Genomic DNA, 25,751 nt, shown 5'->3' with positions numbered 1-25,751 from the left:
TCAGGGGGTGGGGGTTGGGGGGAGGGGCTGTGGTTCTCAACCTTGGCTGGATAATGGAACCATCTGAAGCTTTACAACACGCTGATGCCTGCCCCACCCCCTACCCACCGGCCCCGCCAGAGATTTTGATATGATTGGTCTGTGGTGCAGCCTCGGCATTGTAGGGGATTTTTGGAAAAAATCTCCGGAGATGATTTGAATGGGCAGCCGAGGCTGGGGACTCCTGGGGGGACAGGACTGCTGCTTGGCAGTCTGGTTCGTCTTCCGGGGGCATTCTGCCTTCCTGTGCAGCAGAAAGGTGAAGTGGAGCGGAGGGTGACCTCCTTGGGGTAGGTCCCCTCCATACTCACCGCTCTTTTTTCCTTCTGCACTTGATGAGGGAACAGAAGGCAAGCTGAGGACTAAGCAGAAACTGACGCCCTGCAACCCCCCGCCCCCCATGGGATGTCTGTGACATTCCTCAGGCACTCCTGGCTGCCCTCAAGGACAAAGGAATAGTTAACCTATAGAGACCACAATCCCTCAGTTTACAAATGTCTTAGCAGTCTACAAGAACAAAGCACCTAGCTTCCAGAAGGGAATGTAGATACAATGGAATGTCCTTGTAGTCAACAGCCTCCAGGAAGTTCCTGACTATCTTCATGTTAATGCCTTAGGAGAGGGGGAAACAGCCTTGACTTGACAATGGCAAGGTCTCGGTATCCTGCGAGTCTTCTTTAACATATGAAAGTCCTTTCTCAACCTCCCTTTTTCCTTTCCTCCCCCAACCCCATGGTTTATAATCAGCCACCCCTCACAACCCGGGGCAACAGCTCTTTCTGCCCACGGGTCCTGTCCCCGTGCTTTAATAAACCACCAATTTTGCACCAAAGACGCCTCAAGAATTCTTTCTCGGTCGTCGGCTCCGGACTCCACCCTACTGAACCTCACGAGTATTCCATGTCCTCATCACACTCATCGCTTCCGGCTCACAGATCACCTGGCTGTAAGATCTGGAACACAGGGCAGCCAGAAACTCTCCTTAAGCCTCAAGGCCCAATGGCCTCCTTCCATCCCCTTGACCAGAGATTCCTGCACGTGCCCAAACTCTCCCCCGTGCTCCCCATTGTTGCTTGGGGGAGTCTGCAGAGTCAGAGAGAAGCTATCTGAGCACAGCTCCATTCGTCGGGGGCAGAATTCTCAAGCTACACAAACTCCGTTGTGATGTGCAGCCCAGCGGCCACAGTTCCCAAGACTGTTTTGTATATTTGACAGTTGCCAAGAGAGCAGATCTTAAAAGTTCTCATCACACAGACACACAGAAGTGGTGACTCTGTGAGGTATGGATGGGTTACGTAACCTTATCGTGGAGATCATTTCACAACATATACGTAATATCAAATCATTACGTTGTATGCCTTACACTTACACAATGTTAATGTCGATGATGGCTCAATAAAGTTGGGGGGGGGGAGGAAAAAAAATCCCTGGACTCTAAAATTATCCCCTTCTCTGGGCCCCACCCAAAGCCAAGTGAATCAGACCCTCAGGGAAGAGGGTCCTGGCACAGGTATTTTGTATTTTATATAATTTTGCTAATTTTATAAACACTTGTATGGAGTTGTATTACAGAGAATACGTAAATCTTAAGTGTAGGGCTCAATGAATTTTTACAGAAATATTTACCCACATACCACCATCCTGATAAAGCTATAGAACTTTCTGGGGCGCCCGGGTGTCTCAAGTAGGTTAAGCCTTTGGCTCAGGTCATGATCCTGAGGAGGGAGAGCAAGTTTCGCGTCTCATGGAGTCAAAGAATGAATCTCGCGGACAAAGGAGAGTGAGTAAAGCAATGGAGTTTTATGAAGCAAGGATACGGAAGAAAAGCTCTCAGGAGTGAGAGGGGTCCCGACAGGGTTGCTACTGAGGGCTTTTAAAAGGCTTGGTCTTTTATAGAAAGCTCGCCAGGCAACTTCAATCTTTTTGACTTCTCTACTGGCGGCGCCATTCAGTAAGGACCAGCGATAACATCTTTAATGGCTTCCTTCTTTTTAGGGTCTGGTTATTTTCTGTTGACCACAGGAGCCTGTCATGAGTAAGACTTCCCCTTCGGACACCTAGGGCAGAGTGGTCTGGAGTGTTCTCTTACCTCTGGTTTCCTTACACCTCCACATTTTTGGGATTTCTGTGAGCCTGATCACAGAGCCCCCCCCATCTGTCTCTCTCTACCTAGCCCCGCCCATCCCCGGGTCCTGGGCTTGAACCCGACATCGGGCATCGGGGTCTGCAGGCTCAGAGGGGAGTCTGCTTCTCCCTCTCCCTCTGCCTTTCCCCCAGTTGTGCTCTCTCTCTGTCAAATAAGTAACTTAAGTCTTTTTTTTTTTTTGAAGCTGTAGAAATTTCTAGTATCAACTCCCTAAGCTCCCGGATGTCTCTCCCAGGCAGTAACTGCTCCCCCCGCCCCCCACAGGGAATCACTATTCTTACTTCTATCACCTAGATTAGTTTTTTCTGCACTTGAACTTCATGTAAATGAGACCATGCAGTACACACACTTGTTAGGATCTGGCTTCTTTTCCCTTAATGTCGGTGAGATTCATCTGCGTAGGGGGCAGGGGGCAGCTGTAATCCACTCCAACGGCGGAGCAGGTCCCAATGTTTCAATCCATTCTACTGATGATAGAAATGTGATTGTTTTCCGCTTTTGGCTGCCGTAATGAAAGCTCCTGTGGTCATTTTTGTACATGTCTTTGGGTGGAACTCATTTTTTGGGTGTGTTTTTCTTTCTCGGGCCTATCGTTGCAATTGCCGGGACGCAGGGCAAGCGTACGTCTTGTGTTTACAGACAGGAAACAGGCGTGTCGTTTTCCTTTTTGAAACTCCTGAAATGGTCCTGGTGTGCAGCGCGGGCTGAGAATAACATGTCTGGAGGGTTTAGAGAGAGCCTTTCAGTAAAGGGGGGGCTGCCCTGTAGTAAAACCCACGTCAAGAAAAGGGTCACTGTGTCTTTAGCATAATAAGGCCAGATTTATTATTTCTCAAGTGTTAAGAAACAAAATTCAACCGAGTGGATTGGAAGCTCTAATTGGCTTTATTAAGTGATTCATGACTCAGGCAGCGGTCCTTGCAGCAAGCGGAGTGAGCTCTGAGGAGTCCTACAAGATGGAAAATTTTTATAGGAAGAAGGGAGGGACAGGAAGTTATTAGCAAAAGAAAAGAAAGGCTTGTTTCAGGCAAGGTCACCTTCCCTTAGAGGGAAGGGCAGGGGGCTCATTAGGGGATTACCTCATTTACTGTGGAGGAAGGAGAGCCCATGTGACAGATGACCTCATTGGGGCTGATAAGAAAAATCCTAGTCGATTGGTTTTAAAATTCTGGAGACTGGATGAACCTGCAAGTAAGTCTGGGTCTGCTGTCCTGGGGGCAAGTGACTCCACCTCGGCCATGTGGCTGTCTTTCTAATACCCTCAATCCTGTCCTTAACTTCCTCCCACTCTGAAGCCTGCCTATGTCCCCCGATGTCCTTTCCTTAAAATCTGCTCTCCCTGTCCCACAAATAATCAAGCCCCAGCCCCCCCGAGCTGCTCCACGCTTGCACACTCTGGTGGCTGCTGTCCTCTGCTCTCTGGCTGGTGGGGAGGGATGAGCTCTAATCTTTCTCCTGGTTTCTCTGCGTGGAGAGAAGGCAGGGTCTGGTCCCATGGATGAGGGGTGCAAGGACGAAGGGGGATACTCTTCTGATCCAGCTATAGCTTGCTTTCTCCTAAGGGAGCCGAAATCACACTACTTGCTGCCCTGAGGATTGACTTACTAACTGAAGACCACCCCCCTCCCGCCCGAACCCATCCCTGCCCTCCCCCGCCCCCCCGTTTTGATAGACCTCGAAAGGCTACATAGGGAAAACGTGCCAAATAGGGGAGAGGTGTGGGCTCAAGCCAGTTCTGAGTTATTTTGGAGAAACGTTAAGATTTATTACTGTACTGACTCCCGCCCCATGTTGTGAAATATTTAAAATCTAATACAGTCGAGGCTAACATCATTATTGAGGAATATGAAAGTGTTAATGTTTCAGAGAACTGATGTTACCCGACCCAATATTAATCAGTAGGAAGCTTACTATTCAAACAGAATTGGAATGAACTGGGCTGCTGTAACTGTCTTTCTTTGTGTTCAGAGAGGACATTATCTTCTCCAGGGTGGAATGGCTTCCATTTGCATAATGTCATTCCTTCTGTTCCTTCTGTTGTCCCAACTGATTGCTTCAGAATTTTCGACCTCTGCTACTCCTCCTATCTTTCTGGCCAATAAAGATCGGCCTCTTCCCTCTTGATATGTGAAGCATAGGTAAACTGAGCCCCTTCAAAGCCCGAGGCTTCCTGTGAATCGCCCTCCGCTGGGGTGGGGATAGTAACACGTCGACCGCGGGGTGCCGGAGACTGGCTCGGGGTAGGGAGAGAGAAGCCAGCTCCCTGGGATCCCTGCTGAATGGAAGTGTCTTATTACCTGATGGGAGAGGGTAGATTTGAAGAAAACGGTCAGATTTGAGTTTTAGAAATTCTCCTTCCTGAGACAGACTTGAAGCAGGGATTGCTTGTTGCCTTGCAGTTCACAAAATCTGCTAAGTTTCTGCAACTCAGCTGTTCTGCCTTCTCTAAATTGTCCTGAGACCTTAAGGGGCAAGGATATTGGAGCTGAGGATGGATAGGACTAGCATCGGTAACAAGGTAATATGTTTTCACTTCTCAGGCACTGGCTATGAGCTGGTCTCATGTTAAATGCCACACAAGCGTCGCCTTTAGTCCTCACCTCACCCAGTGAGGTGGATTCTACTGTTATCCCCATTTGGGAGTATAGGGAAGGAAAACCTTTTTCTTCTATCCTCTTCTGTTCTGTGCCTGGGTCATGTAAATTAAACTGACAAACGATAAGTTAACAGAAGAGGCTTATAATTTAATATTTTTTCATGCGCACCAAGATCTCACAGAAAAGGCATAAAAACTCAAAGTGGTTAGGCCTGAGAGCTTATATACCATTCTCACAAAGAGTGATAAATTTCTGGAGAAGTGACACAACAAAAAGGAAAGAGGTTTGGGCTTCAAAGGGCAATAGATGGTGAGAAATGAAATATATGGGGGAAACTAATGGGAGGTAAGGGTTATTTCCGTAAGATTTGTTTATGCAGATTCAAGCTGGTACCACCTCCAGTGTGAAGACTTTTCCTTTTCCTGCTGCAGGAATGGGGAGTTGGAGACAGCTTCACAAAAGGAAATTTAGGCCCTGCCTTTAGGCAGAAAGGGGGAGGGTGGTGAGAGTTTTCTTCAATCTGCTGTTTCTTGATTGCCTTCAGCTCAAAATAATCCTTCTGTATGCTAAGGGGGTGGGGTATATTTTGAGTTGGCTTATCCTGATCCCCTCTTGCAGCTGAGTAAATAAAGTATCAAGGGCAATTTGCCTAAAGTCAAAGAGCAGGGACTTGAACTGGGTCTGTTTTAAAGACAGGAAGTGGGGTTGAGGCAGCTTGGACCTCCTGAGGCAGGAGGTCAAGGTCATGCAGCTCAAAATGTCTGCTCTTCCAAGCTCCGTTAGCCCTCGGGATATTCGACACAGGAAGAAGTGGCCAGACTTCTAAAGAGATGAGCAGTAGCAGGAGAGAGAGAAAGAACTGGGAGCATGAGGACCTGTGTGAGTCAAGCCAGGAAACTTCTATCAAGGAGGCCGGGAGTCAGCAAAAAGGTGAGAAAGCAGAGATGAGTCAACCCCAAAGTGGGGAATAAAACCCAGGATTTATGCTTTCTAACAAGACAGTAGGGAGAGGGGAAGAGCCATGGAGGGAAGAGGATATTAAGGGTTAAAGCTATAAAGAGATTTATTGCAAGGAATTGGCAAATGTGAGGATGGGGCTGGCCGGGCAAATCCGAAATCTGCAGGGCGGGCCATTATGAGGGATAGACTAGAAACTCTCGGGCGGGGGCTGATGTTGCTGTCCAAAGGAGGAATTTTTCTTTAGAAAAGCCTCAGTTCTGGGGCGCCTGGGTGGCTTAGTTAGTTAAGTGGCTGGCTCTTTGATTTCAGCTCGGGTCATGATCTCTCAGTCCTGGGATCAAGCCCTGCGTGGGGCTCCATACTCAGCGTGGGGTCAGCTTGAGATTCTCTCTCTCTCACCTTCTGCCCCTCCCCTCCCCTCCAATAAAAACTAAATAAAGTCTTAAAAAAAATAAAAAAATAAAAGCTTCGTTTCTGATCTTAAGGCCCTTCAACTGATTGTACCAGGCCCACCCAGATGCTGGCTAATAAGCCACTTAAAGTCAAGTGATTATATACGGTAATCACATTGCAAAATTTCTTCAGAACAGCACCTGCATTAGTGTTGGATGGAATAACTGGGTTATTCACATGAAACTGACCATCACAGCGGCTCAGTAAACTCTTGCTGAATTAATAAGTAACGATAAGCTAGTATTGATTGGGCAGTTAATAGATACCAGGCACTGTCCTAAGAACTTTGTATGTATTAACTTTTTTCCCTTCCCAACACATTTATAAAGTCAGCATTTTGATTCCGTGTGTCCCACGTTACTGCCGTTTATCAATCTGTATTTGCTCTTCTTTCTCTAGAGATGTGGTACGTTTCACTTCGCTGTCCTCCTTCAAATTCAGTAGGGCCATGTGACTCATTTTGTTCAACGGATTATGAGCAGGAATGATGTGTTTCGTTTCCAGGCAGGCACATTTAAGAGCCAGCTTCTCACCTCTCTTTCTTTTCATCCTATCACTTTGACCAGCAACGTCCAGATGGTGGAGCCCCTACCAGCTTGGGTCTCCCGGAGCAGGCAGTGTGAGCGGAGCCCCGGCTGACCACATTGGACACATAGCCTGTGTTTTAAGCTACCGATATCTTGGGGTTGTTTGTTTCCACCTCATAACGTAATCTATCCCGATGATCTTGTTTTGCAGAAGGGGAAACTGAGGCACAGGGCAGTGAAGTAACTCGTCCAAAGTCACACAACTAGGAGCCAGGACTCAAACTCAACCATCTATGAGTCCTTACTGTCTAGAACCCTAGAATGACTCAGATTGCCATTTTTTCTTTCCCCCTAAAACTTGATTCTTCAGCTTTCCCTTTGGGAGAGACTTTTCCTTCCCTTTCCCCCACCCCAGACATTTGGCAACTTCTGGAGACATTTTTGGCTGTCACCACTTGGGGGGGCCGGGGAGGGGGATTTGTGCTGCTGGCATCTGGTGGGTAGAAGCCAGGGCTGCTGCTAAACAGACTTTGCACACGACAGTCGTGTCCCCTCCCCAACCAAAGACAGCCCCAAATGTCAACAGCACAGCTGGAACAAAGCCCTGATTTCCCTCTTGAAATGCCTCTGTTGCTTACGTTAACCGCACTTGACTTCTCTTGCTTGCAACCAGAGCCTCGGTTGGGTTGTCATGAGTTAGTTAATTAATTAATTGCAAACAGTGGGGTGTCAGTGCTGGGGTTGGTCTTACTTGACATTTGCCTAACTGATCTGGAGGAGGGAGGGGTGTGAGCCCCACTTTCCCTGGTGACACTTGGCTGTGCCAGGTAGTGAAATGCCAAGCCACTGGTGATAAGCTGCAGGCAGATCTCACCAGGCTGTGTGAGTGGGCAGAGGAATCGCCAAGGACGAGCTTCAGTGTGGGCGGGCGCAAGGTGCCGCGTTTGGCAAAAAATAATCCGAGCTATACTTAGAGGTTGGAAGAGGATGGAACAGGAGAGAAGAAAACAGATGCAGATGGAAAAGACTTCAGGAAGTGATTCCCAAGCCAGATCTCAGACTCACCTGGGCTCTAGACAACAAGACCAGCGCTCAGGCCCTCGGCCCAGGATATACTCGATCCGAGGTCTGGGCTGTACCACTCAGGCCTGCTTTTTGTCTTCTGCAGGAAGACAGACCCAGTTTCCCCAGATTTTCTGATTTTCAAAAGAAGCCAAAGATACTGGCTTTTCTGCGTAAGTTCCTACTTTCCCCCTTTTTGGTAACTTTTAATTTTGCAATAATGTCAAGCCTGTAGAAAAAAATGCCAAGAATGGCATCAAGAACTTCTATAGTCTATACCCGGATTCACCAGTCGCTACCATTTGTCGCATTTGCTTTATCTTTGTAAGTTCCCAAAGTTTTGAAACGTCCTATAGAGCAAGTTACACCGGAATGTGAATGGACTTTAAGTCCTTCAACTGTCAGCTGGGGACTTCTGAAGGTCAAGCTCACGTCACACTCATCCAGTAAGAATTTCTGCAGGTGGGGCTAGACATTTGTATTTTTAAAAATTTCCTCCTGGTAAAGGTAATACACAACTAGGGCGGAGAACCGCTGGTGCTGGTCCCTCACGATGATTCCGTCCCCCTTATTGATGATGGGTATAGGTGTAGACGGACCTGTGACCTCATTTGTGTGAAAGATGAAAAGACTATGGTCCTTGAATTTGTCTTTGAGCTGCCGAGTGAACTAACGTTGGGGCCCCTTTATCTGGGGATTTCTTTTTACAGGTGATACATGTTTCTTAACTTGTATGGTAGCGATTACTAGTCACCCGCTAAAGAGTCATGCATACCTTATATTATATAGGGTTGTTACCCGAGTCATGCATACCCTATATTATATAGGTTGTTACCCGTGGCTGAGAAGCCACGGTGTGGGGGGCCCAAGATGGGCCACTTCGGAATGAAGACTATTTTGAATTAAAAAGCAATCAGAACTCAGAAGATTCCGGAAAAGCTCTGAGCCTCCCCACACCTGCCTAAAAAGAATTTAGGTAGAGAAAGTGATCCAGGAGGAGAGCTATTACCATAGATAACCACATTATGTTGGGAGCTGGGTATGGTGGACAGGGAGGGACCTAGCGAGCAATCAAAGTCCTCTATGTCCCACTGCTTGAGTGACCCAGAAACGTTTGTTTACCCAACACATACTCCTTTTCATTCCCCTGTGAATCACATTCCTTCCCTTTGAAGTCCCCCTTCTCCTTACTTCAGAATGACACGTATACCTTATTTTGCCTGACTGTCTTTGGAATTTCCATGTCCGTGTGGATTCCCCATACACACTCTATTAAATTTGATTTTCTCCTGTTAATCTGTCGTATGTCAATGTGATTTCTGAGTCTGGCTAGAAGGACCTCCAAGGGGACGGGACATTCTTGCACCCCGACGGAAGAAATTCTCCAACCGTGGATGACGTTTTCGGCAGCCCCTTCCCTGGAATCCAGATGGAACCATGTGACTTGTTCTTACTAACGGCATGTGACATGAAGTGGGTTACTTCCGGATCAGGGCGATTGAGTTTAAGTGCACGATCCTTCACCTCTTCACCCGACCCTTCATTCCATCTACAGGTAGATAACGTCAGGACAACCCCGGGGCCACAAGGTAAGACAGAAGCAATTTGGGTTTCCTGAGTTACAGCCTGGAGCAGAGCCATCCAGGAGAGCTGCTTAGCCAGGAAAACTGCATTGGACTTCGTGTGAGCCAGAAATTCAGGTTTGTTGTGTTAAGCCTCTGAGGCTTTGGGGTTTGTTTGCATGACAGATAACCTTGCCTACCTAAGGAATACAAGCTATTTGAGTTAGAATTGGGTGTTACTTGCAGCCCAAAGGTTATTATTATTATATAAGATTTTATTTATTTATTTGAGAGAGAGAGAATGAGAGAGAGAGAGAGAGTGGGGGGGGATGGTCAGAGGGAGAAGCAGACTCCCTGCTGAGCAGGGAGCCCGACGTGGGACTCGATCCTGGGACTCCAGGGTCATGACCTGAGCTGAAGGCAGTTGCCTAACCAACTGAGCCACCCAGACGCCCCTATTATTATTTTTTTAAGTAAGCTGTACCCCAATGTGGGGCTTGAACTCCCGACCCCAAGATCAAGAGTACGTTGCATCAGCTTAGCCAGCCAGGCGCCCCTCAGGGATTCTTATTGAAAGCATCAGAGACGGACCCATGAAGTCCAGACCACCGTCTCAAAACTGGGTTTTGTTTGTCTGGTTTTGTTTTTATTTACAAAGAGGCGATCAGCATTCCACAGATTGAGTCTACCATCCAGGACTGGCTTGCTTTCAGCCTGGTGACTTGGCCTTCTCATTGCCTTATGGTGGCTTTGATTCTAGGCTGATGATTCGTTGGCGCTCAGGCACCGTCTCCCGGTTTCTGGTCCCCGGTTCTTCCTCTGTCTTGGCTCTTTCCTAACTGATCTGGCTCTGAGATTCTGATTTCCCTTGTATAAACATCCTGACTAAATGCCATTCTGCTCCAGCTGTCCTGCTGTCCCTAAGAAGGACTCTCAGCCATCCCATATGGCTGGGTGCTCTCCAGTTCTGGAAGCTTCCGGAGGCACAGGTTCTAGTCCATGCTCGTTTGGTAACTAGGACCAGACACGCACTTGAGCTTGCTCAAGGAAAAGGGGAGATTATTGAAGGGGTGCAGAAAAAGTCTCCCAGAGGAAATGGGACAGGAAGCTCCCGAAACCAAGGAAACCACGCTTTCCTTGCGATGTGACGGCTTTCCTTTAAACAGTTCTTCATGCATTCACATTCTCTGCTTGCTGTCTTCACACAGTGGAACGCCCACCAGAGGAATAGCTCCACACTTGACAAGGAGGACAGCAGTGGAGAACAAGACAGTCAGGTACGCTCCTCTCATGGAACTTACCTTCTAGTCAGTAAACACATACACACAAAATATTACAGACTTTTGAACTATCAAGGGAATAAGTATGGACTATACCAAAGAAAAACAGCAGCTCTCCTATTGAGAATTGGTGAAGGAAGAGGTGACTTGTCAGAGAAAGGGCCAGCCATCTAAAGAGATAGAAGAGATTTCGAGCAATGAGAACAGCAGGTGCAAAGGCCCCGAGGCAGATATATGTTTGGCTGGATCAAGGAATTGAAAAGAGAGGACACATGACTGGAGGGTAGGCAGCAAGGTGAAAAGCGACAGAATAAAGTTGGACACATTAGCATGGTCTTGATAATGCAAGACCTCGGAGACCATAGCAAAAATTTGGATTTCATTTACAAACACTGGGAAGCCTCGGCAGGGTTGTCCTCTTTGTACCTTGCACTTGGCCCATTGCTGCTGCCCCCCTCCCAAGGCTTCCTTATACCTTTCCTGTTCCGCTCCCTCTAGCCGACTAGCAACTGCTTTCTGTGCTTCTTAGAATTCCCAGCAGAGATCATCTGATTGGCTCAGTTTACCTTTTAAGGTCAAGTCACAAAGCCCAGGCCACTGGCTACCCTATGAATAGACTGGTTAGCGGCGTGGGATGGGGCACCTGGGTGCTTCAGTGGGTTAAGCGCCCAACTCTTGGTTTCTGCTCAGGACGTGATCTCAGGGTCATGAGATTGAGGCCCTGCATCGGGCTCCACACTCAGCACAGAGTCTGCTTGAGATTCTCTCTCCTCTGCCCCTTCCCCCCTCTAAAGTAAATAAATAAATCTTAAAAAAAAAAAAAAAAAAGATTGACTAGCCGCAGACCAGATGTAGTCTGATCCAGCCAGCTGTGCTCCGGGGGAAGTTCATGCCCAGTTTGTGGTCATGTCCACACATTAGAGACTGTGGACAAAGCAGGCAATGATACAAACTCTTAGAGAAGTATTTCTAAAGATACGATTTAGGAAACTAGTATTTCACTGGACACCTAACATGAAACTTCTGAAAATACACATTAGATTGTATCTAATGTACTTAGGGTTCAAATTCAAAATCCCTAACATGCCTGTAATGCTATGTCCTCTGGATCCAGCTTTCCCTTAAGATTCACCTGATGCTACTTTCCCTCTCACTCTGAGCTCCAGCTTTGCTGGCTTTTGTTGGGGGGTGGAGGTAGAGGGGGTGGAGGGTCTCTCCAGCCTCAGGGCCTTTGCATATGCTCCTCTTGTCCCCTGCACACAGCCCTCTTTTTACTTGGCTCATTCTAATGCTTCCTTTAGGTCTGATTGTAAATGCCATTGCCTCTTCCTGGAGCCTCCATCAAAATTAGAGCCCTCTGTTTATATTCCTGGGTGAACAGAGCTGCATCTGGGGGAGAAGATGAGGATCTCAGTAATGGAGCAAGACATTTGAGAAGCGTGACGGGGACAACTTAGGGAGTGCCTCTTTCGTATGCTTGGGAGCAGGGCAGACATGGGCTTGAGTATCTGCTTTGCTCTCTCTTGGCAAGTGTCAACATCTATCCGGGGGTTTAACAATAGTGCCTACCTCAAAAGTGAGGATTAGACGAGAATATAAGTGAAGTTCACAGCATGCAGAGTGGGGGCCCAGTAACCATGAATACTCTTCACGGGGATTTGAATGACAAGGGTTGGCCGGGGTCCTGGCTGCAAACTGTGAGTGATAATAATATTTATACGATGCCAGCCAGCTAGGGTCCAGCTGAGCAGGCTTCAAGCAGAAAAGCTCTCTGAGGCCACACGTGCCCAAGCCTTGCCGGGAGCAGACCTAGATGGTGTGGGATGCGGGAGGGGTGGGCAGGGGGTCCTTCCAGGGGTCAGGTGCCTACTTCTCTCCTCCTGCTATCTGGCCTTGTGTACTTTGTCCAGAGCAGACATCCACCTAGTGAAGCCCCTGGGATGTTTCTTTCCATCCCCATCAGCTTCCCCATATGCTTTGTTTTAAGATTTTATTTATTCATTTATTTGACAGAGAGAGAGAGAGCCAGGGAGCACAAGCAGGAGGAGAGGCAGAGGGAGAGGGAGAAGCAGGCTCCCCTCTGAGCAAGGACCTCGATGCAGGACTCGATCCCAGGACCCTGGGACCATGACCTGAGCTGAAGGCAGACGCTTAACAAATTGAGCCACCCAGGCGCCCCCAGATGCCGTGTTTTGGACAAAGTCCTGGTTCCCAGGGCTGCAGGTTGCCATTGTTCTGCGTCACAGGATTCATTACCTCCTTCCTCCATCTCTCAGATCCTTCCCTCTCCAAGGGTGCCTGGAGCCCCGATTCCCAAAGCGAGGGATGAGACAGTGGGACCTGATCCCGCAGTGAGACAGGTACCCCCTCTCCCAGTGCTCCTTGCATCCTTCTGCTTAACCTGAGGGGAGCGTCTCCTCTGGTGCGAGAATATCTTGAACATCTTCCTAAGGCTTTGGTTGTATCCTTTTTACAAAGATAGGCGGCACCTAGAAGATGGCACGATCGTTTTGTTTTTATTGTATTGATTTTCCCGGTTGCCACTTGCTCATGGCAAATGACTCCAGCTTTCCTTTTCAAGCAGTGACAGAACATTCACTACCAAATACATTTATTGAAGTAAAAAGCGAGTCGGTCTAAATAAAAACATTAGACAGCTAAGTGTCGCTGTGGCATGTGCCTAGGAAAAACTTCACAGGGGTCGTAGTACCCCGATGACAGGTTCGGAAAATGGTGGAAGATGAAGTCACTCAAATTCGGGAGCCGAGGTGGGGTATCCGTGCCAGTTCTGCTCAGTAGCACCTAAGACACTTTCTTTGAGCCCCTTTCCTCGCTTGACAAAATGGGAAGAGTAATTCCTACTACACGCAGGGCTGTTTTAAGGGTTTAAGGAGAGCCTTTGACGTATGTGCGTGTGATTTGCATGCAGTGACTCTTAAGTGTTAAACGAAACAAATCGGGGAGAGTCTGGACTCAGCAGTCAAAGTGACCCCGTGGGTGCGGGCAGGTGCCTCTCTCCCCCGGGGCTCCTGGCCCCCCAGTGGGGGTGAAGTCTGGGCGAGTCATGTAACCTCTCTTTCTTGGAAACTAGGGGCTATCACTGAGAGGATGTGTGCAGTGCTGGAACTCAGCCCGGCACCCGGCAGCGTAAGAAAACGGAGATCTCAGGACCCTGCCTGTACCCTTTGCAGGAACCCAAGCCTTAGGTGGGACAGCTCTCTGGAAGTGGGAAGCGGCCAGGTGTGGACCAAACACACTCCAGGAAGTCAGCGACGGCAGAGGTGACATTGATCTCATGCTTTTTGGTATGGAGTATTCAAAATATTCAGATGTCCTTCCACTCTCTTCCCCCAGTGCCCTCAGAGCCCTCCCCCCGCCAATATAGAACTGTTCCCATTTGGCTTCTGTCTTCCTGCAATAACGTTTGCTGTAGACTGTGTCCCACCCCCCAAATTTATATGTTGAAGCCCTAACCCTCCTTGTGATGGTATTTGCAGATGGGGCCCTTGGGAGGTAATGAGGGGTAGAGGAGGCCATGAGGGTGGGGCCCCTGTGCTGGGATTAGTGGCTTCCTGAGAAGAGGGACAGGCGGAGACAGAGAGACCAGACGGAGAGCAGGAGTGCCGCTCTCCGCTGGGCGTGTGGAGACACAGTGAGAAGGCGGCTCTCTGCAAACCGGGAGAACCCCCCTGCACAGGCTGCTCTTCAGCGGCGGGCTCGAGCTGTGGCAGGTGGAGCCAGGCAGAAGGGCCCACGGCGAACACCAGGCTGACAGCAAACAGGCTCAGTAAGCCATAGACCCTGACCGACCCATGGACTGCTTACAGCCAACCTAAGATTTCCAAGGAAGGGGACATTCCATCCACCCCATACTCCTTCGCTCTGCCCTATATCTGTGGCCCCTCACCCCCGCCACGTGGCAGGCAGTCTCTCCTCTGCTGTCCTGCCCGCCGCTCCCTTGCAGTGTGTCCGATAAGCCCTCGTGTTCCGCCGCGGGTGAATTCTTGCCTGGCCTGCGCCACCAACCCCCCCCTCAATCCGGACGCCCTGCACTCACCGAGAACCAAATCTGCAGGTGCCCTCCCCGAGCTTGGACTTCCCAGCCTCCAGAACCGTGAGAAAGAAATGTCCGTGGTGTCAGCCCCCGTCTATGGTGTTTTTGTCCTAGCAGCCAGAGCGACTCAGCCAGTGCTCACACCTGCTTAGGACCAATGCTCACAGCTGCTTAGGACCAATGCTCACACCTGCTTAGGACCAATGCTCACACCTGCTTAGGACCAGTGCTCACACCTGCTTAGGACCAATGCTCACACCTGCTTAGGACCAATGCTCACACCTGCTTAGGACCAGTGCTCACACCTGCTTAGGACCAATGCTCACACCTGCTTAGGACCAGTGCTCACACCTGCTTAGGACCAATGCTCACAGCTGCTTAGGACCAATGCTCACACCTGCTTAGGACCAGTGCTCACACCTGCTTAGGACCAATGCTCACACCTGCTTAGGATGCATCCAAAACCTACGGCTGCGAGTACCAATGAGCCACACGTGCTACACATTTTGCACGTGGCGTTTTACTTGAGTCTCACAGCTTTGTGGAGGACAGTGCTATTCCGTGTCCCATTTGACAGATGAGGGGACCGAGGCTTGAAGGTGAGGTGGACTTGCCCCAGGTCCTAGAGCTCCCGGGTGCCAGAGCCAGATTTTTTTTTTTTTTTAAACACATGCTTGCCCCCAGCTGGCCTTCAGGGACTCAGGTGAGGGACACGTCGACTCTGACGTTGGCGGGGGCACCTTGCTGGTCTCAAGGGGTGACGGGGTGGCGGGGAACCTTCCTGGCAGTTTGATGAGCCCATCTCAGCTTCTGGCACACAGGTAAGCCAGTCCCGTGGCAGGCAGCGAGCGTGGGCAGGAAGTATCCAGAAGAAACAAAACACCCCCAGCTTGGTTGGTTACAACAAGGCAAAACCTTTAATAACATGGGTGCTTATTACATTAGCTGCTTTGGGGCGCTGACATCTTTGATTTCTGGTCATGTTTTTCTAACACGTAAAGGTGAATGCCTCCCTCGGGGCCACCTGGGCAGTTGGTGTCCCGAGGATTTGTGTGAGTGGGCAACGGGGACAATTGCACGCGCCTGGGGAATCAGGGATCCCCCTCCCCCCCAGCCACCACCCGTGACTTTGAGTAAAGTCCTCTTCCAAGGAGGGAAGAATGTGCAGGTCCTTCCAGTAAAGAAGGAAGAGAGGAAAACATCTGGCACAGATACACAGAGAAATGACATCATGGGATTGGCTTGAAAAGTTGGGGAGGAACCGGGGGTGGGAGGAGGGGGGGTGGGAGGGGGGGCTAGGGCCTGGAGGGCCAGGGGCCAAGTGTGGGAGAGGGCTGAGTCCATTTGGTTTCATTCTTTGTAAAAAGTAATACCATCACGAGGACCATGCCATGCAACCTCAAAGCCGCCTCTGTACCCTTGCCCCCGAGGCTGTGCTGGGGCGGAGGCCAGAGGGCAGAGGTCAAGTTCAGACGGGCGTGGTGCGCCTGTTGGCCGGATTATTATGTAGTGACTCTTTGAACTCTTTGGGCGTGGAATTGTGGAACTGTAGAAAAGCGTGGTCCCGGTCGGAATTGAGGAGGGTCCCCATGGTGATCTTTGAGGGGTCCCGGGAGAGGGTGAACATGGAGATGTCAGTGGAAGGGATGGTGTGGAAGCCTTTGCTGATGGGGGACAGGTCTCGGGATCTGGGCTCCGTGGAGCGCGAACTTGACCGCCTCCGGAATCTATACCTGTAGGGGGGAAGGCGAGCAAAGGTAGATTTCTTCAGGAGCTCCGAGTGGGATTTGGCACGTAACTGCTGATGTTTTTCTATATAGATGTGCACAGCGACGACTCCCACAATTTCTGCGATGATGAAAGAGAAGGCCCCGAAATAAAAGGACCAGCCATAGGAGTAGCTTTTCTTGGAGTCACGCTGCCCGGGGTCTCCAGCATTGGCTGATATATAAACTATGATGCCGATGATGTTGCTTAACCCTGAGAGAAGGGAAGAGAAAAATACATCATTTAGACACCTCAGAGGGGACTGTCGCTTTGAGCCTCGAACGACTGGCAGAAAATGTGGAGGGAACAGGGAGACAAGGTGAATGGGTTTATGGCCGGGAAATCCAACCCCTGGACCTTTCTTGCACCGTCTGTCTCTCGGGAAAGGAGGAATGCTGCTACCGGCTCCCAGGTGGCATGCATTCAGCTGCAGAATACGCCCTATTCCCACGGCGAGCGCGGGTGAGCTCAGGAGGCCTGTGTTTTCCCTCACAAGCCATTCATTCCATCAAAACCTAATCTTCGGCACTAAATCACGAGGATGGTAAAACGAGGGAGATGAGGTCCCTGGCTCCTGAGCTCCTCGCCGTTAGTAGGAGAGACTGACACGTAAATGCAATTAGAGCAAAATACAGGAAGGGCTCTACCAGAGACACATATAAAATGGTTCGGGAGCACAGGGAGGCGGGACAGGTAAGCCGCCCACTTTGAAGACAAGGTGACATTGCAGACGGTTGAGCTGTGAGATGAAAGGCTACTGCGCAGGGTGAGAGAAGGGATCGAGAATGACCTGCTAGGGTTTTCGCTGGGCTGATGAGGAGGTTGGTGGCATCTTGAGCTAAAATAAGAGGCAGCAGAGAGGACAGGTTTAGAGAAGAGGGACGATGTGAATACATTGAGTCGGATGTGCTTATGGAGAGTCGAAATGCAGCTGTCCGGGGACAGAGTTGGGGCTGCCCCTGCAGTTTGGGGAGCTGATGAACCCAAGGGGAAGGGACAGTAGTTTCCTAAGTCTTTTCATCTGCAGGGATAAGATAGTGCTTTAGAGTAGCTGTCGTTTGAGCATCGGGACTTGGGGAGCATGCAGCCACTGTCCCCAGTAGGCCAGGCGCACAGACTTAGTGTCCCCCAGGTGCCAATGGAGAGGCGCTGGAAATGGTCACCTGGAAGTGAATTGATTCTCTAGGGAGTGGTAAGAAAACAGTAGAATCTGAGGGCCCAGGGGCTGTGATTATCTCTGACCACTTTTCTCACCTTTTTTTTTTTTAAGATTTTACTTATTTAGCAAGTGCGAGTGAGCAGGGGGAGGGGCAGAGGGAGAGAGAGAATCTCAAGCAGACTCCGTGCTGAGCGCAGCACCCTGAGGTCATGGCCTGAGCCCTGAAACCAAGCGCTGGACGCTCCAGCGACTGGGCCACCCAGGCGCCCCACCGTTCCCACTTTATTGTCCCAAAGGTGGAATGTCTCTTTTTGTCTCTCTGCTTCAAGGGCCTCATCTAGGCCTTGGTAGCAGCGATGACTCAGGGAGGTTGGTGTATCGGCTGGCCGCCTCCTTGTCTCCAAATTTAGGTGACGCTAAATGCAGACTGGCCCTCGTTACAGTTCCTGGCACCAGCTGGTAAATAACCACATCCAGTGGCCGCCTGTGCTCCGTCTCTGGTCCTTACTGTCCCAGACTCTTCCTGGGGGTCCCCAAGATTGCCCCACAGTCCAGCAACTAAAGGGTTAAAGCTGGGCAGAGCGGGGGACACAGGGCTGTTCTGACCCTTGGTGCACACCCATGAAAGGCAGCCAGTGTTTGAATATGACCTCCGGCCATTCTCCAAATAGGACTTGCTTCTAGAAGGCGGGGGGGGGGGGTGGGGGGGGGGGGTGGGGTGGGGTGGGGGTGCGGTCTGCTTCTGCCCCGTCTCCTCTTGGCATTACCCTGCACCGGCATTCAGTGGTCGGCAGTGAGTTCTAATCACTGAGCTATTTCTAAAGACGGGGGTTGACAACGGACAGCCCCGTGTCAGGCTGCGGGAGACCTCGGGATGAAAAACTGCTCCTCTTTCTGGACTGTCAATTCGGCTTGAAGATTAGTAGGGAAGACACATTTTTTTATATTAAAATGAACATGGATATAATAAGGAGGAGAGAGCAGAAGTCACATGAATTTTTAAGTGTAAACGGGAGACGAGACTTCAAAGACATTTCAGCTCGCGGAAGGCGGCTTCTAGGGATGGTCCCCCACCCCTCGCCCGACTCCCCAGGGCCATGTTTTCTTTCTCTCGGCCAGCAGGGACATTTTGGTGGCAAAGTTTGGGAAGCCCCTAAAGGAAGTCTCAATAGGGTGGGAGGAGGGGGAGAAATTCAAAGAGAGGCTTCAATGTCAGAGGAGATTAAGGAGGCAGGGAGCCAAGGGAGTTGCCATTTATAGGGCGCTTCCCATGTGCCAAACCCCGTGCAAAGTTTTAATATGCACATCTCAATTATTGCAACAGACCCGCTATTAAAAAAATTAACCCTCTTTTAAAGTTTTTAAATTTATTTTTAGTGATCTCTGCACCCAATGTGGGGCTCGAACTCACAGCCCCAAGATCAAGAGTCGCATACTCTTCCAACTGAGCCAGGTAGGCGCCCCTGACCCTCTTTTCTAGATGGGGAAACTGAGCCAAGAGAAGGTATGTCACTTCCCACATTGACAGTGCGAGGAAATGGCAGAGGTGGGATTTGAACCCAGGGCTGTCTCTTGGCTACGGTGCATTTAGATTTCAGGAGCACATCTTGGGAAGGATGGGAGGTAGGCGGGCAATCCCTTTCTCCCAGCTGCCGGACTGTCAGCTCCTTGAGGGCAGATCTAGTCTGGTCTCGTTCACTGTGATGGCCCCGTGTCCTAGCCGAGAGCCTGACCATAGCAAGAGTGCAGTGCAGATTCACTGAATGAGAAAGTGAATCGGGTTGGCGTGAGAATTCAACAGTGCAATGTCTCGTCGTGAGCAGTTACTGTGTGTGAGGTCCTGTTCTAGGCACTTGGCAGATACTAACTCATGTCAGCCTCTTAATAGCCGCAAGGGATCAGGCCATGATTACCCCCACTTCTCAGATAGGGAAACTAAGTCACAGAGAGGTTAAGAGACTTGCCCAAGGTTACACAGCTGGGAAGCGTAGAGCCAAGATTTGCACCACGCAGCCTGGCTTCAGAGCCCACGCTCTTCAGCCTCACGCTTAGTGCCCGCCCGGCACTAGGCGCTCAGTAAAGGTCCTTGATTGCTTGTCCCAAACCACAGATCCTCAGAATAGCTGAGCAAAAAAAGAGCCTTAGAGAGTGGGGGATCTTCTGAAACTTTCATTTTATAGGTGGATAAACTGAGGCTTTTGGGGTTCCTTGGGGAGATAGGGGTATCCAGGAATAGACCCCAAGCTTCTGGCTTCCCCCTCTCAGGGCTTTCGCCACTGCCCCTCATGTTTCATGGTTCCCATCCGTCTGATCCACCTGCCATCTCTCACAGTACCCCTTGTGAGAAAAAAAGTTGCTGGTGACACGTTCTTTTCTGACAATCCCCTTGGGGGACAAAATAATGATCTCCTGTAAGGGAAACCCGAATGTCAGCACAATGCATTATCCTCCAGGTCGGTCAGAGCCCAGGGGGTCTGCATGGGCCACCAGTGACTAGAAAGTGCCTCAAAGCCACGCAAATCCCTGGGTTTGCCAGTTGTTACCAACAGGCCACACAGAGCATGGTCAGGGGCCACGGCCACCTTTGGGCTGACCACATCCCCATGGCAAGATGGCGGCTCTTCCCTGGTCTGTTGGCTGGAATTGGTGCCCAGAGACTTAGAACTGAATGCAGTCCAACTTCCTCATTTTCCAGAAGGGGACACTATGAGGAATGAATGGGAGTGAGATCTTAGAGGGGGCAGGACACTGGGTCTCAGACTTTGGAACTATATTGTTGCTGCTTTTCCAATACTAGAAGAAGATATTGGGGTGCCCCGGCTGGCTCAGTCGGAAGAGGACGCAACTCTTGATCTCGGGGTTGTGAGTTCGAGCCTCACGTTGGGTGTAGAGATTACTAAAAAAATAAATAAGTAAACTAAAAAAAAAGAAAGAAAATAATATTGTGCTTTTTATGCTCAGCCTCCTTCCAACAACACCATGAAGTGGATACTGTTATTAGTTAGGGAGCGATGGAAATCCAGGCGGAAGAGAACATGAGGCGGCTGGAGGAGGATTGGACATGGAGGGAGGAGCGAGAAGGCGGTGCATGGGACCCCTTCCTGAGCCAAGACCGGCTCCCATCCCTCTTGCCACCTTCTGGTCAGACCAGCTATTGCTTACGAGGCCTTCCCAGAGAGCTTCTGGGGCTGCTGGCTTTTTACCAGAGTCGCCTTGAACAATGTGAGGGTCTGAGCCCTTGGAACACGGCGACATATCTCAAAGGGCCAGAGACATAGGTGAACATGTCCAAGTGAACAGAAAGTTAGACCCCGTTAAAACACGCTGAGCCAGTCTTGCAGGTCACACATTACCTACGCCTGCCCCTCTATGTGCAGGCATAGACAGTTGACCCTCAAACAACACGGGAGTTAGGGGTGCTGACCCCCAACACAGCCAAAAATCTGTGTTTAACTTCCGACTTTCCAAAAACTTAACTGCTAATTGCCTCCTGTTGACTGGAAGCCTTACCAGACACAGACAGTCAATTAACACATATTTGGTATGTCATATGTCTTCTATACCATAGTCTTACAAGAAAGTAGGCTAGAGAAAAGAAAATGTCATTAAGAAAATCATAAGGAGGGGAAAATACATTTAGACTACTGTACGGATTTATCTAAAAATCCGTGTATAAGCGGAACCCCGTGGTTCAAACCCGTGTCTTTCTGGGGTCACACACGCTCTCTTACTAACCAGCCTCTCTCTCCCTCTGAGCTGACCCTGCCCCCCATCTCCTCTTGTCTTTTCATCACTACCCGCCCCCCCCACCCCGCGTGTCAGCATCTTTGATTCTCATGAGAGTCTTTGGCTCCTCATTCTTAACACAAGTCGAGTATTTTCTCGCTCTTTTCCTGCATGGAACCCTGGATAACGTGCTTGGTCCTCATGGCCCCGGTGGGGTTGGGTGTCTGGGAGCATCTCAGTGCTGGGGCCAGAGGCTCACCTGCAGAGACAAAAAAGATGCCCGCGCTGAGGATGACGTTGTGTCTGCTTCGGTGAAACTCACTGGCTGCCACGCAGAGCCCGCCGAAGAAGAGCAGCGTGACGCTGAGGATGGGGAAGACACTGGAGGCTCTCACGGCCCCTGCGGAGAGAAGGGGAGACGGTTCCACCCGCAGCCCAGACGACAGAGCCTGCATCTGAGGTGGGCGTGAGACCAGTACGGTTGCTCAGGGCCCCGCGCTGGGGCTAAGGCTCTGGAGTCACCGTCCTGAAAGTCTTCATCATTTTATCTTTGAATTATGTGTGTGTGTGTGTGTGTGTGTGTGTGTGTGTGTGTGTGTGTTCCACTCAGTGTGGGCTCCACTCAGTGTGGAGCCCAGCGCAGGGCTTGAACTCACGACCCTGAGATCAAGACTGAGCTGATATCAAGAGTTGGACAGTCAACCACGCAGGTGCCCCTTGCGTTATGTTTTAGAAGGGAAGTCTGATGGGCTAACGGAGCGTGCCGTGGGGGGGCTTGCAGCTTTGACTCACAAGGGATCCCACCACCCGTCAGCTCTCCACGTCCCCCGGGATGGGACCTTAGCTGCCCGTTATTCTGCCCCAGCCAGCGATCCCTGCCAGCCTTCCTTCTTGGTAGGGGCTGGGCACAGACAAAGGAACAATCGAGGTTAGGTGCAAGCCCCAAGCACCTGCAAAGCTATGCATTCAGCATTCACCCGTTGAGTGTCTCTGTTCCCCGACCCCCTGGGGGGTAGCATGCCATGAAATAGCAAATAAAAGACACTGTGACAGATCAAGAGAGACAGAACAGAAGAAAAGGAACAGCTGTTTTGCCTGTGTTTTGAATGAGGAGCCTGGGCATTTCATTTGCACGGGACTCTGCCAATTATGGGTCCAGCCCTGCATCCCGAGACTCATAGCAGATCACACGCTGTTCACCAAAATGCAGACTCTTTCCCAGGACACACCTCCATCTGCATGGCGCTGGGTCTGGCAATCCTCACTTAATACCCACTCAGTCACCGAAGGAACAAATGAATTGATTCATTCATTCAGCAGCGCTGCCGTGCACTTACTAAACGCACACCATGCTGGGTCCTGGGGTGCCAACGGAAATGCGTGACAGCCACAAGGGCACGGGCGCTGCCCGGCAACACAGAGGCTGGCTGGGGCCTGGAGCAGCTCCTGGAGGCCCCTGCGTTAACTCTTCAGTTGCCGGATCATGGAGGGGCCCTAAGGTTCTGGGGGAGGGGTCCTAGGGTGGGGGTCTCAGTAGTCACCCAACCAGTATAAGGGTATTTCCTGCTATGTCCAGACCAGAATATACCAGCTGAACAAATTCCGTGTTCATTAATGTACAAAAGAACCAGGGTACCTGGCCTCATGGGGCTCCCAAGCCTGTTGAGTTGACAGAACAGCTGCATATTTGCAGGACCCAGTGCGAAATGAAAATGAGAGGCCTCTTGTTCCAAAATCATCCAGAATGTCAAGCTAGTGACAGGAGAGCATTGACCACTGTGGGGCTCTTGGAAGGGTGAGCTCTTGAGGCCGCAAGGGCTGTGGAAGCTAGACTTGAGCTGACCCCGGCTGGGGCCGGGATGGTAGGCTGGGGGTGGCGAGAAGTTGTGGGACTCAGGATAGATTTCTAAGGTAAAGCCACCAGAATTGGCAGCGGACAGCGGGAGACAGAGGAGCTGAGCACCACGCCCATGGCTGGTGCTCGGCCGCTGAGCCCGGGGTGCCACCCAAAATGCCATGGGGCACGAGCAGGTGCAGCAGTGGTGGGGGGATTTCAAAGCTGAACGTTCAAGGCTTTCAAGCCCCGTATTCCTGGTGACTCAACTCCTGCTGTTTCTATTCGCTGTTGCACGGAGGTGCTTACGTGCCAGCTGCCAAGCTCTTTTTACGTTAGGACTGGTGTTTTATTCGATCTTATGGAAAAAGTTTTCTGGAAGTTTGGCAGCCGATTTAGCTAACAGGGCTGCCTGGGAGGGGTGATGGAGAAGTGGGGTGAGGGTCTGAGAGCACACGGGGCTGATGTTCACTTAATGAGAAGAAAATGAAACAGTCCTTGCTTTTGCTTAAAGACAGCCGCCCTGAGTCACCCAGTGCTGGGATCTGGGCAGAGCCAGGGCCTGATACAGCGTCCCTCCCATCCTTCTGCTTCCAGGGTCAAGTTTTGGGAAAGGCTGGACCCTTTGCTTCCTTTAGTCCTCAGGTTGAGGGGTATCCCTGGGGAGGGACTCTGGGATCCTAGGTGGGCACACGACTGTGGGCATAGCTTATTTATAACTTCTCAATATTTACACATATGACCTACAGGTTTCCATTTGGACCCTCAGCCCAGGGCCCCACAAATATCACGGGTTGATCTGCCTCCAGGGGTTTCAAAGGAATTCGAACACGAACAAACCTTTAAAGCGTTCATTTGCATTGGGTATTGACAGGAATTGCTCGAATATGCAATGTGATGAGTTCAATTGATTAAAAGAGTAGTTAAAAAAATTTTTTGTAATGTATGATTATGCCCAAAGGAAATAATTATGGACATTTGATGCTATTGAACTGTGTTGGTTATAAAAACGCAAATTCGATATGGGTGGCTATGAGATGTGTGAAAGTGGTTGCAGTAACCCTGTGGCAACCAACTGGTGGCCAGACCCCACTCTTTAGCCCACAGATGAGATACATGGTTGCAGGTTTCTGCCTCAGGACATTTGCTTCTGCCACTTTCGCCAAGTCAGTGTGATCTACTCTACTTTCATTTTAGCCCAGGGGACACATGGAGGCTTTGGAACAAAAAGGTTTTACTGTCTTCCCCCCTCCCTTTATCTCCTCCTTCCCTGCCTTCCTTCCTTTACTTTTTCTCCTCCCCAAACCATGTGGGGGTAAGTTGAGGTCTTAGAGGAGTGGGGAGGGCAGTTTGTTGCGGTGTAATCCTACCACGGGCATCGCGGCAGGACCTGGCTAAGTCCAGGGCTGTATTACGGGGAGTCTCTTGTCTATAGGACTCGTGGGCTAGTGAACCTTATACTCTACGGTGAAGCTATAACCCGACAGCACTCGAGAACAAGGAAATGGCAGAAAAATCAATGTGCCGAGTCCCAGTCCCACTGCGGGGCGGCCACAGCAGGAACTGGCAGCTCACGCATTGGAGGGGTCTGGAGAGCCCTGCGGGAACGTGCCCCTGGCTCTGTGTGGTGGGGTTGGGGATTCCAAAATTCCTCGCAGGACATCTGTGTGCTCGTAAAGGCCTCCCCTGAACCTTAGCCTGGTTCTGTGGCCAATGGAGAAGCATTGGTGGACCGTCGGATGGGGGCGAGGACCTCCGCTTCCCAGAGGGGAGCAAAGTATTTTGTTGAAAAGCAATCGACCCCTGGGAAGAACTGAAAATCAGTTTTGCCAGTTGTGAAATAGAAGTTATAGCTCTTTCGCCTCCAACGGGGCAAACATCACAATGTTTCATTAAAGCAGGAAAGAAAAACAAAAATGATGGGCACTCAGTAAACAAAACTTTAAAACTATTCCTCGGAGGAGGTCCAAGTACAAAGCTACATCTCTAAATACGCCCTGTGCTCCCCGTACCACGTTTTCCCGAACTGCTGGCACAGATCCTAGTAGGCATTTGGGTAAGTCCTAGTAGGTGCATAAGGACTGGAAAAAGAGAAATGGTATGTTTAGGTTTTAGAAATCAGCTGAAAACTGACTTTCTCAATCGCCTCTGCTACAGTAACTATACTGACTAACATTGTTATATGACTCAAGGCTCATACATCTGCCGACTAACAGGTGGGAGCGGGGCTACAAATGGTTCTAATGTTAAAACCACTCTTCTCGAGCTACAAGTTACAAACGTAATCTTGAATAGGACAATTTCTTCAAGTTTTTCTTTATAATGGCCGTTAAAAACAAAAAAGGGCAAACCTTACATTTAACATTCCCTAATAATAGTCAATGCCTTTGAAATTCCCCTTCGAGGGAACTTGACAGGCGTTCTTGCTGAAGAAGTTAACATTGAGATGACATGAAATGTCACAGTCTCTCCGTGCCGGGGTCAGTGTTGGATGCATAACTGCCACTGGACTTTGCTATTGCCTGTCCCGAGCAACGGAAAAGGGCTTAGCCTCTATTGCTTTATTGGCTCCCTGTTGGGCCCTG

At 50.1% G+C, this 25,751-nt stretch overlaps 1 protein-coding gene and 1 long non-coding RNA gene across 2 annotated transcripts in view; one reads left to right on the top strand and one right to left on the bottom strand.

Moving 5' to 3' along the window:
• The first annotated feature begins 5,481 nt into the window (after positions 1–5,481).
• Positions 5,482–18,947, top strand: LOC130544324 (uncharacterized). Its single transcript, XR_008960525.1, has 5 exons — positions 5,482–5,712; positions 9,340–9,484; positions 10,555–10,623; positions 13,818–13,931; positions 16,501–18,947. It is a non-coding gene; the product is annotated as an uncharacterized LOC130544324 (long non-coding RNA).
• Positions 16,149–25,751, bottom strand: part of CACNG3 (calcium voltage-gated channel auxiliary subunit gamma 3) — a 79,702-nt gene continuing 70,099 nt past the window's right edge. Inside the window, exons 3-4 of the mRNA XM_026515617.2 lie at positions 21,592–21,732; positions 16,149–16,660 (exon numbers count right to left, since the gene is read on the bottom strand). Of these exons, the coding sequence (XP_026371402.1) occupies positions 16,149–16,660; positions 21,592–21,732 (653 nt within the window). The remainder of the gene's footprint in view (positions 16,661–21,591; positions 21,733–25,751) is intronic.

The sequence above is a fragment of the Ursus arctos genome, unplaced genomic scaffold (assembly GCF_023065955.2).
Source record: "Ursus arctos isolate Adak ecotype North America unplaced genomic scaffold, UrsArc2.0 scaffold_2, whole genome shotgun sequence".
NCBI classification, from domain to species: Eukaryota; Metazoa; Chordata; class Mammalia; order Carnivora; family Ursidae; genus Ursus; species Ursus arctos.
Note: the sequence above shows the minus strand (reverse complement) of the source record. Positions and strands in the feature narration are given on the sequence as shown.